Source organism: Podarcis vaucheri, assembly GCF_965113315.1.
Source record: "Podarcis vaucheri genome assembly, chromosome: 8".
Taxonomy (NCBI): Eukaryota; Metazoa; Chordata; class Lepidosauria; order Squamata; family Lacertidae; genus Podarcis; species Podarcis vaucheri.
Window position 1 is genome coordinate 2,927,296 of NC_138766.1, and position 11,863 is coordinate 2,939,158.

At 46.8% G+C, this 11,863-nt stretch overlaps 1 protein-coding gene across 1 annotated transcript; it reads left to right on the plus strand.

Moving 5' to 3' along the window:
• Positions 1-2,969: 2,969 nt before the first annotated feature.
• On the plus strand, positions 2,970-10,424 carry CST3 (cystatin C). Its single transcript, XM_082236153.1, has 3 exons — positions 2,970-3,224; positions 6,616-6,729; positions 10,026-10,424. The coding sequence occupies exons 1-3, from the start codon at positions 3,003-3,005 to the stop codon at positions 10,101-10,103; spliced, it is 414 nt and encodes a 137-aa protein (XP_082092279.1). The 5' UTR covers positions 2,970-3,002; the 3' UTR covers positions 10,104-10,424.
• The last annotated feature ends 1,439 nt before the right edge of the window (positions 10,425-11,863 follow it).

Sequence of the window (11,863 nt, forward strand, 5' to 3'; positions counted from 1 at the left end):
TTTTGCCAGATACTTGCGGTCTTTGTTATTGCTTGGTGCTGGAAGAATTTTAGTGACACCATAACTTTATAGATAGGCTATTGGTGTACCAAGAGATTGTACATTACAAATGGTAATGATTGGAGGCCACTGATTAGGCCAGTGGTTGTTAGGCTGCAGGGTTCAGTTTTTAACATCTCAACATAAAATTGCTGAGTAAGGTTAGCTGGGGAAATATAGTGTGCCGATTACACACAGCTCTGTTTCTCATTTTTTACAATTTAATGTGGGGAAGGCTGTAAAAGAGCTGAAGCAATGTCATGCCAGTAGTTGACTGCATGAAGGCTAATAAATTGAAATGTAGTCTTGACAAGGCAGGCTCTTTTGGTGGGTGGTTTGGCTCACCAAGGAGGTTGTTTCTAACTTCTAGATGTGGTTACAGTTTGCCTGAAGTACCTTCCTTGTTTGGCAGTCAGTGATGTTGGGGTGGAAACTTTTCCGGTGTTTTTATTTTATGTTGCTGATGAGCTTACACAGTGAATGGATGCTATTTGCAATTATTAAGGAAGCTTGACAGTTTTCAAAACCATAAACCAACTGGGGGATTGAACGTTGAAGCCTTCTGGAATAGGATTATTCACACACATGCACAAGGAGGCCTATGATAAGTCCATGGGTTATTTTGAAGTATTAATCACCCATTATTATTTTTAGCCATCTGGGATGACCCAGGTTTTCTTCTGGGATGAAAAGTCCTGAGTTACTTGCCTGTGGTTGCATTGGCAATTGTTGGCAGGGAGGGAATTGTATGTGTCAGGGTCCTACATGGAAATGAAGCTAGGGGTCAGACACAGTGCTCAGGCACCCCACAGTGTCAGCTTCCTACGTGGCAGGTGTATACCGTAGAGTCTGGCGTATAAGACGACCTTTTAACCCCGGAAAAGGTTAAAAAGTCGGTCGTATTATACACCGGATATGGGCGGCACGGAGCGGAGCCTGCCTTCCACTGCTGCTGCGGCGGCTCTGAAGCAGCACCAGCCAGCAGCGGGCTTTGCTCCGCGCCAGGAGAAAGCCGCCTGGCACAGAGCCTGTCCCCTGCTGCTTCGGAAGCAGCAGCAGCGGGCGGAGTGGGCCAAGTGGCGTTCTCCCAGTGCAGAGCTGCCCAGCGTAGCCAATTTGGGGGGTCGTCTAATATGCCCAGTCACCTAATACGCCAGAATCTATGGTACATTTTGGGATGGGCCAAGTCATTGAAAAGCCTCAGTCCATAGGTGGTTGGTGTACCATAGAAGATTTCTGGTAGCAGACTCCACCACAAGGAAGCAGAGTATGGGTATCTGTTTGCTTTACACTACACTCTAGTCTTAGCCAAGCCCTGCTTTTCCAAAGCCAGAAGGGTTAGAAAATTGCCACCCTGAGCTGAATAAGAATATGATAGCCATATGCAAGAGTAGTTTATACAGATGCCCCCCCCATTTATGCAGGGGTCACATTCTGGACCCCTGTGGGTATACGTGAAGTCACATTAAGTGGGGAGCACCCACTAGAAACACTTTAAAAGATGGTCTAAAAGACAATCTTACTCGGCTATGAATGATTGCCAAAGAAGATTTTTAACTATAGCTGTCAGGTTTCTGGAACAGAAAATGGGTACAAAGAGTCCGAGAACATTATGTACTTAGACGTCAAGCAGTTTCATGAAAAGTAGATTGAAATTATTTTTTTCTGCTCCCAGTCACATTCTCAGCATATTTTTTCTGCTTCTCCCTCCTTCCAACTCCCCCCACCAACTACTTGGATCTTTTCAGGACAACCTTCCGAAACCAGACCTATAATTAATTGAATTCAACACAGATTCCCTTTTCATATTGACAAAAGTACCAAAACTCTGCAACTAAAGTCCTGAAATATTTTGTGGTTTTCTGTCTTAGCAATTCCTATCAGCTTGTACTGAAAATGTCTCACATAGTCCCTCTGCCTCATTGGATAAGTCCAAATGAAAGTAAGGATCAGACTTTGCGTCTGTGGCAGAGAGTGCTGTATGCTGCTACCAGTGCTGAAGCGAGATTTAACTAAATGTGAAATAGGGATGGCATCTTGTTCTGAGCCTCAGGCAGGAAATTTTATTGGACTGGCCCTGGAGTTCAAGACTATAAGACAGTAGCGGGTCCAATGGTCAAGAAGGTTGTTTCGGCCTGTGCTGCAGAGGGGCTCATCAGCCCATGTAGGTGAAGGAAACCTGATCCTAAACCTCTGCTGCCTTGTGGGATATCTGGGAGAATAAAAGGCTGAGGAGTAAATCCCATACAATCCGGAGCGGAGTCCCTAAGACGGTTGCACACCTCCTTCCGGCAACTCCTGCAGCCAGGCTGGTGTCCAAGGTCTGGCTCTGCTTTCCTTTGGCCCCATCGGTGAGATCAGGAGGGGGCCTTGTCCTCCAGGCCCCCGGCCCAGGCTGCTTCCCCAGGGAGGTCCCTTTGGGGCTGCTAAGGCAGCAGCTAGACTTCACCCCCAGAGGCGCACTCCATTGCCTCTCCAGACAGAGGCGCGACAACCATTAGTTTGGTGGCCCTCGCGGCCTCCTGGGGGAATGAAGGCTGAATTCCTCCCCAGGCCTTGAAGAGGCTCCTGGACTCTTGGTTGCCAACAAATGGGGAGCCTTAGCAAAGGCAGGGAAGAAACGCTGCAAACAAAAGAAGCGCAAGGGCAGCTGTGTAACAAAACCACGCCGTCGGGCAACCTGTGAGGGCTGCGGGAAGGCTGGCCAGGTCTGCGTAACTTTCCACTCGCCGGGCACGAGGCTGCCCGAAGCAGGAGACGGGGAACCGAGGCAAGCCCGAAGCCAGGCAGCGGTGGGGGGGGGGGGGGAGTCGGCTTGGCTTTCCGCTCGCGGGGCGGGGCGGGGCGGGGCGGGGCGGCGGGACGAGGAAAAGCGCCGCGCGCGCCCGAGCCGCCAGTTCCTGCGCAGCGGCGTCGCCCAGCTTCGGACGTGCGGAGGAGAGCAGCGAGCGAGCGAGCGAGCGATGGCTTCGTGGCGGTGGCTGGTGGCGTGCAGCGCCCTCCTGCTCTGCGCCGCGCCGGGCACGGGCCAGCAGCGGCCGCCCCTGCTGGGGGGCGTGCAGGACGCCTCGGTGGAGGAGGAGGGCGCGCGGCGGGCGCTGCAGTTCGCCATGAACGAGTACAACCGGGCCAGCAACGACAAGTACGCCAGCCGCGTGGCCGAGGTGGTCCGGGTCAGGAAGCAAGTGAGTGTGCGGGGCGGGCGGGTCGGACTAGATGACCCCGGGGAGTCCAGCCCAAGGCCGGGGCGGGAGACTCCCCCAAGAAGCCTCTTCCTTCGGCCCGTTGCGCGGAGCTGCTTTCTCCGGCGCGGGACTTGGCAGCCTGGACGGCAGATGGGAACCCGACGGTCTTTTCTGCTCGTCCCTGGCCAGGCGGCGAAGGACGGGTCCCCGCTCTCCAGGCAAGGCCTTGGTTTCTTTGCCCAGGGAGGAGGACTAGGAGCCCCCAGGAAGAATCGCCGCCGCCGCCGCCGCCTGGGAAGCTGCCTGCCCCTTAAGAGGTCGAGCTGAGACGGAAGCAGGCGGCGGCAGGGCTCTTCTCTCCCCTCCTTTCGCTCCTGTGTTTTTAGCCGCAGCTCGCTGCACATAAATATTCTGAGTGTTTACATGGGACTAAACTTGTGCGCTCCGGGCTGCCCTTAAAGGCAGAAGTGCAGGAGCAAGGCGAGCAGTTGGGCAGCCTGACCCGCGAGCAGAGCAGAGCAGAGCAGAGCAGCTGGCTTCTTCCAGGCGCTGGGGGTCAGCTCCAGCTTGACTCCCCCCCCCCGCGCAGGATTCCAGGGGGGAGGTCAGTCTCTTCTGCTTACATAGCCAGCAGCCAAGATTATGGCTGCTTGTTGTTGACTGGAACAGCCTTGACCTAACTAGGACATGTTGGTTTTTAATGTTTGTGTGTAATTGATTTAAAAGAATAAAGGTCAAATTTCCTAGTTGCCTAGATCCAGGTTTGGAGGCAACTATATTCTGGCTGAGCGAGTCCCAGCAGACTTTTAAAATCAAAAAACACGAAGCAAAATAAAGCACGGAAATATTGGCAGATAGACCTCCCCTTACTTCCCCTTTGGCATAGAAAAAGGCCACACATTTAGTAAATTAAAAATGTTTTGTTTTCAAACTCTTCAAAGTTCAGTTTTATGTGCTTTTCCATGCAGCAGAAAAAAAGCAGGCAGTTTAACTTGGTTTCAGCCCTGATGTCTTTTTGGGTGGGATTCATATGCTGAAGGATAATAAACAAAGGCTTTGGTAACCCTCACTCCCAAGGTGAGGGGGCTTGACCTAGTTATGTTTGGCAGGACTGCCTCCTCTAGGTCTGAATCCCTTCATGCACTCACTAGAACTAAGCATTGGTTATGTGAGGCTGATATTTATCCCACAGGACAAAGAGCGCTTCCCTGATTCCTTTCCTCCAATATTGCTTAATTCAGATATGCTGCTTACAGTTTTTGGGTGTAATTCAGCAGGAATCTGGGCTGTCCAAGTGCCCTTGAAAATTTCAGCAAATTGGGGCTGCAAAAGGTCACATGAATTGGTCTTTCTTCCATCTTTACACTGGTAGCAGACGTGTGACGTGTGTCCAGATGCATTCTGTTAACCAGAGCTGTACTGAGTTAAGAACCTAAGAAGAGCCTGCTGCTGGATCAGGCCCAGGGCCCACTAGTCCAGCATCCTGTTCTCACAGTGGTCGACCAGCTGCCCCCCAGAGAAGCCCCCCAGCAGGGCCAGGGGGAAAGAGCAGCTCCTCACTGGCAATTTCCATCAACTGGCATTCAGTGCAAGTTCTGCCACTTCTGCACAGCTGTGTCCTTTGATGCAGTTTGAGTGACAGCTCGTTGGTTGCCATGACAAATGACAGCGCTGTCAAAATAAAAGGAAGGTGTTGGCCTGAGGGTCAGTATCCTGCAGAGGCAGGCCTCTTTACATTTCCTATTGCTATTCGTGTCTGGCTGGTCAGTGCTATAATCTTTAGGGCTCAGCCAGCAGTTTCTCTTCCCCCAAGCTTGACTTCCTCTTCTCTTTTTAACTAAAAGATGCAAACATTTCCTGAAATTTAAGGAAGTAGCTTTCTCTAATTTGTTTGCATCTTGAAACAAGTGGTGGTATCCTGATTTTCTAGGGTTCAAGTCAGCTATGCAAACATGCAGTATAGCTACCTAGGCTGGCATGATTCTGTGGGGGAATTAAAAATTTGAATCCCTGTGGACCCACATGTGTGGGTGAACAACAAAATAATCGGTTGGGTGCCTAGATTCAAAATGCAGGGCTAGAATATAGGTTGTTAGACCCTTCTTATCCCTTTTGCAATTCTCCCCTCTTTCTACTCCTGTTGCAAGGAACAGACCACATAAAGCTAAGCAAGTTTAAAATGCTTTACTTACAAGGTCAGACTTCAAAGGTCTGATACCTTCATTGTTCCATGCAGCTGCAAGGAGAACATAGGCAGAATACTCTTGGGTAGGAAAATCGGAATATAGTTCCAAACACATGCTCCAAGCTTGGGAGCAACCTTAGCCACATCCTCCCTGGTGGGTTACGTGTCTTGGAGGGAGAGAGAGAAGGTAGAAGAAGAAGCGTCACTTACTCATGGAGGTAAGAGAGTATGACCTAGCTGAGTCTATGAATCTTAACCCTGCCGTCTTAACTCCTTCATGCACTAACTAGAACCCATGCATAGTTATGTTTGACTGCAATTTCCCTCAGATTCAAGGGGTGCCATTCCTTGCAGGCAGCACACCAGAACCTGGCTTTTCTTGCTACTTTCGGCATAAAATGTGCAGAATCATGTGAACTCCAGAATCAACAAGAAACCTACTGATTGAACTATTGAGTTGGCTCAGTTCTCCCATCCTCATGTAGGGCATTAAAAAGACATTAAATCAATCCCCAAATGCACTCCAAATCTCTTAAGAAGCTTGACTTTTTATGTAGTTTTTATGTAGTAGAATTTTCTCCCGGGTAGTCTTAATGCAGACCAATCCCTCCAAAAATTTGTCCTGTTTTTCTTAAAGCCATCTATGCCAATAGCTGTCACCACATCTTGTGACAGTGACTTGCGATAACCAAAGCCTATTAACGTTAAGGGATGCATTCAGCATGCTCTGCCCTCCTATCATGGAGATGGGTCGCCTTAAGGTCAAGGGTCTGCTATTGGTGCCCCTGTTGGATATGGTCTGTGTGTAGGGGTGGGGGTCACTATAATCTTCTATCTTTTCCCCTTGCGAAGCAGGGGTGGGGCTGAAGCCATGAAGCTCCATAGAGGCCTGGATTTGGACCTTCTGATGTCAACACTGGCTCTCTTCTTGTTCCTTGATGTTATAGTAATGCCAGTTGTCAGCTCTTTGACATAAAGAAATAACCCAAATGTCTATGACGCAGGCAGATTTATAGCTCCTCTCTAAAAGGAAAGGCTAAGCACAGGCGGCTCCTGTGTCCCTCTCACTGTTTTCCAGGGGGGCAGCCTTGGACAATGTTCACAGATGAATCCCAGTCTGTCTTTTGTGATTAGAAAAGGCATCGTGTCTTGTGCAATATATTGAATATTCTCTCTAGTAAAGGAGCCATTTCCCACATCTTACAGATTGTCTCTGGAGTCCTTTATTTTTTCGATGTTAAAGTTGGGCGAACAACTTGTCCGAAGTCAGTAGCCAGTGTTGAGAACTGTGCATTCCATGAAGCACCAGAGCTGGCAAAGGTATGTAGCAGAAACAAGGACATTGCTTAACAGTGCTAAATATAATAATTGGCAGTAAAAATGTCCCTCATTATGAAGGTACTTGTGCAGCACTATTTTGAACTTGGAAGTGAATGGTTGCTCAAAAAGAAGAAGGAAAGAAAGGCAGTGCTTGGGGATATCCTTGTGGTGGGAACTAAACCTGAGGAACCTAGTTTTTTGGGGAAAATACATTTTCTCTCTAAACAGTCTGCTTGACTGTTTTTACAGGGTCTACCTTTACCCTGTAAAACTCAGTAAACATGTAAAACTTTGCCTTCTTTCTCCTAGTTCCACTCTGGATTATGTTGTTTTGGGGATCAGTTCTGATAATGTTTTCCTTAGATGTTATGGGCATGAATAATGTACCTGGAAATTCTCTTGCTGAAGCTACCCTATAATGAACTGGAGCTGTGCAAGAGCTCCAAAAAATATCTGTGGGGCTGATAAAGGGATTAGCCTGTTTTATCCCCAGTAGCCCTGTGAGGGCCAGTTGAGACATGATCTTAAATGTGTCTTTGCATTTTGTGTGCTGCTTTTTTAAAAACAATGTAAGTGGGGGTGGGGTTGAAATGCCATCAGAGCAGACAGATACTAAGAATATTCTTCTGAAGCAGCAATGGAGGTATTTTTCTACAAAGCAAATATTGGCTTTGGAAAGCATTTTATCAGGATGACAGCTGGATGGGGGAGAAAGGCTCTTATCTCATTAATGATTAGCCTCACTCCAGTTTGAAACATCTGCACAATGGATGCAAAGACACACTTAGTTTGGCCTTGAGAGTTAAGGAGTTGCCTAAGGCTTCCTTCTTGGCTAAGTAAAGATTTGAATGTGGGTTTCTCTTCTCCACCACTTCAGAGCCTGATCCTTGTAGCCCAGTCCTGTGCATATTCACTCTGCACATGTGAACCTCTGCGCAACCCATTAACTTACTTCCTCCATAAATGTGCCGAGGATTCCCCTAAATATGAGGACTGAAGTGCAGCCTTCTTTCTCTGGGTTGGTGCAGGAATCTGTGGAGTAGAGTAATGGTTTTCTTGTGTCCTCACACCACAAGAAACATCTTGCATCCATTCATTATAGCAACTAGAGCACAAAGAATTGCCAAAATTCGCTGATTACAAAGAAAAGCAAAAAAAAAAAGAAAATCTTTAGCAACCACCAACAAATGACTCAGGAGCCAAAAAGAGTAAAACGCCTGGGTTTTCCAGCAGCCTCTGTTCAACACACAAAGAAGCCCTTGTGTTTTCTGTTTGGGGGTGCTGTTGCCTAGTCAAAGAACTCAAAACAGTTGCTTGGTGACTTGGAAGACTTCTAGCTGAGCACAGCACAAAAAGCCTTCTGTCCTTAACTAATTCAAGTTCCCTTTTCAGTAGTTTTGCAGCATCAGCAATGCCTGTCTGTGCAACTATCTAAACTTCGTTATACAAGTTCTCCCCCCCCCCAAAAAAAAAGTGAAAAGAAGCACTTGTCTTATTCCAGTTAGCTATTCTTATCTCCTCCATGATTTCACGGTGGATTTCCTTCCAAGTAAATACACTTACGGTATGTTTCTTCTAATAACAGTCAGCAGCTTTGGGCTGTCCCATAATTGCGTAGTATTGCACATTTTAACATTTTTCATGTAGTAAAGCTTAAAATGGTACCAAACCTAGTACAAGTATATGTAGCCTGATTCAGCTGAAGTTCAGTGCTTTGGCCCCATTAATGTCAGGACTGTATCTGAGACTGTATTCTCCCATTGGGGTAGAGCAACGGGATCTCCATGAGCTGAACGGAAGTCTCCCTGAAAGGCAGTTTTCAGTCTTCTGTCACAGTCTGGCATGACAAGCAAGGGAGCTTAGGATGGGGCGATGCAGCTGCAGGCTTCATTCCCAGGGCCGCCACAGGAGCCTTTCTACTTTTCCTCAGATGGAGGAATGACTGGCATTTCTTCTGACTGGGAAAATGTACTTGGGATCAAGGTTGTGGGAAAGAGTCAGGTGCTCTTTGGTGGGAAACCTCAGGGGGTCATCTGGCTATAATTTATCTCCATTCCAGAATGCCCAAGAAACCAGGGGTGCCAATAAGGGGCTGAGCCTATAGAGACAAGGACCCATTAAGTGACGTGGGGCGAGTCATTGGGCTACGTGGTCTGGGGGACAGCTGAAGAGAGACAAATTGTATCTGACCCCCCCCCCCGAGGCACCATTCTGTGCTTCCCATTGACTCTTCCCTCTAGGAGAAAATGATAGCCATTCAAACTTATGGCAACATGGCATGAGGTTTTCCCTTTTGATGAGGAGACCATGAGAGTGGCTCTGTCCATTTGGGTCCTGTGATTATCCCTCAAGAAGTGCAGGCCTTCTCTTCACTTACCTTGCTTCTTGTAACGCTGAGCATTTTTATTGTTTGCATTGTCCACCTGTGCTTTACCCCACAGCCAAAAGGGTCAGTTCATGCTCACATGTTTGCATTTACTGTGATTTACTATGTACATTTACTGTACATTTACTATGCTTGTGTACTGCATAACAAGTTGAGAGTGAAGCAGACTCTTATTACAACACATATTGTCTCAAAACTCGTTGTAGAACTGTGGATAAATGAGTGTGCAAGTGGCATTGCCTTCAGTAGCAGATCTGTCCTGTTGGGGACCTGCATGTATGAAGATAAATGGAAAGAGCTCAATGAATGTTGTTGGTGTTTGGGGTGGGGAGGGGTCTCTCTTGGTGCACAACAGGGGATTTGTTGTATCCCTAATGATTGAAAACACAGAAACGTGCATGTCCCTCTGCTAAACAGAGACATGAATTCATGTTTCACAGAGGGACTAAAGATGGCACATGTATAACTTCTGTGCTGACACAGGATGCAAAGCACTGGAAAAATCCCCTATGAAATCTCCCTTTATTACAGTAAAGATTGTGCAGCAATATTTTCCAGTGTTTTGTGCCCATGCAATCCACGCCATGTCTTCATAGGCAGCACAACACAGACCAAGTTAACATTTAATTCCCTTTAAGGGACTACAGGTGCAATTCTGCGCACCCTTACTTGGAAGTTAGTCTCATTAAATCCAGTAAAAATTTACTGCTCAGCACACAAACAGAAGCGCTTCACTGTAGCTGGGCCATGTCCAACATAAGGATGTTTCTTGGGGGTTGGGGAGGGAACTATCACTAGGATGCTTATAACATTAAGATGAACTTTTAATTAGTAATGTTCTGATTTACTATGGATGCAGTTCATATTAGTCATATTAATGGGTTTTCTCTCTCTCATTCCCTGCTTGTAGCATGTGACTTGCAACTTTCAGGTGTATTCTGTTCCTTGGACAAACCACATCAGCCTGAAGAGAAACAATTGCACCTAAACGCCTGTTTGCTTCATCATAGCTGTTCTGGTGGTCTTCTCCAGATTCAAGAAGAGCAATAATCCAGATGTCTTCTCAAGCAAATGTTACTAACTCTGAAATTCTGACATATACTTACAGGATACAAGCAAATCATGTAGTTTTCCTTTAAAATGTATTTTCTAAACTTTCTCTTTGTGATTTATCATTAGGTTTGTAATCAGTGTTTTCATGCTGGATTAGTATGAAAAATAAAAGCATACCTTGTCAGAAACTGAGGTTTTTAAAAGATTTGTATCCCATGTATATTCATTGCTAAGAATAAAGTACCGTTATTCAGTACTGGCTCATGTGATTACTAACAGTGGAAAAAACCACAAATCATAGCTTTTGTCATATTTTCTGAGCATCTGTTCAGGCCCTACTCTCACCACCAGTCGATCAGCACTATTCAAGACCACCTGACTGGATTGTGATGCCTTTGGAGATTAGAGTTTTCAGCCTTAGGAATTGCACACCCAGTAGTTTTGCCAGGTTGGTTCCTGGGATGCCAGAATGAAATAATATGCAGGGCCATGCTAAGCATGTTTACATTAAAGTAAAGCCCACTGAGTTCTAGAGTCTTGGGGACTAGACACACACCTCAGCTTCAAGTGGATCACAAACCTCTTGCACCTTCATTCATTCCCCCTCATCCATTTGAGGTTTTCCTTCAGCTACTACTGCCCGACACTTTATCTCCCCACCACCACCCAAAATAAATAAATAAATCTGGAGATTTTCTGTCCTCCGGAAATCTGAAAAGGAGATCAGCACCATGGTGGGCATAGCAGGAAATAGCATTTCATGGGTGTGGACAGAAAATCTGGGTCTGAAAACATATTTCATCTGTGCAAACATTGCAGCTTTCCAGAAAGAAATATTCCCTTCCCCTGTGCACTGTTAAGAGAGGTTGTCTTTACCCCCAAAGAGCCAGTTGGGTGCAGGGGGTCAGGTGAATGCCATGTGATATTTGAATACAATCCCATTTGGATATGAGCTGCCACGGGAGAAAACAATTGGGGGAAATGCGGATTTTGTGGGTCCTTTCCAATAAGGTTGCAGACTAAAAGCACACCTGGAAGCACACCTGAACACAATGCATATATCATAGAATCATAGAGTTGGAAGAGACCACAAGGGCCATCGAGTCCAACCCCCTGCCAAGCAGGAAACACCATCAGAGCACTCCTGACATATGGTTGTCAAGCCTCTGCTTAAAGACCTCCAAAGGAGGAGACTCCACCACACTCCTTGGCAGCAAATTCCACTGTCAAACAGCTCTTACTGTCAGGAAGTTCTTCCTAATGTTTAGGTGGAATCTTCTTTCTTGTAGTTTGGATCCATTGCTCCGTGTCCGCTTCTCTGGAGCAGCAGAAAACAACCTTTCTCCCTCCTCTATGTGACATCCTTTTATATATTTGAACATGGCTATCATATCACCCCTTAACCTCCTCTTCTCCAGGCTAAACATGCCCAGCTCCCTTAGCCGTTCCTCATAAGGCATTGTTTCCAGGCTTTTGACCATTTTGGTTGCCCTCCTCTGGACACGTTCCAGTTTGTCAGTGTCCTTCTTGAATTGTGGTGCCCAGAACTGGACACAGTACTCCAGGTGAGGTCTGACCAGAGCAGAATACAGTGGCACTATTACTTCCCTTGATCTAGATGTTATACTCCTATTGATGCAGCCCAGAATTGCATTGGCTTTTTTAGCTGCCGCGTCACACTGTTGGCTCATGTCA

Coding starts and splice junctions, on each gene's coding strand:
- CST3 (XM_082236153.1), top strand. CDS start 3,003: ATGGCTTCGTGGCGGTGGCTGGTGGCGTGCAGCGCCCTCCTGCTCTGC. Junction 3,225..6,615: donor TGGTCCGGGTCAGGAAGCAA/GTGAGTGTGCGG, acceptor CACATCTTACAG/ATTGTCTCTGGAGTCCTTTA. Junction 6,730..10,025: donor AAGCACCAGAGCTGGCAAAG/GTATGTAGCAGA, acceptor CCCTGCTTGTAG/CATGTGACTTGCAACTTTCA.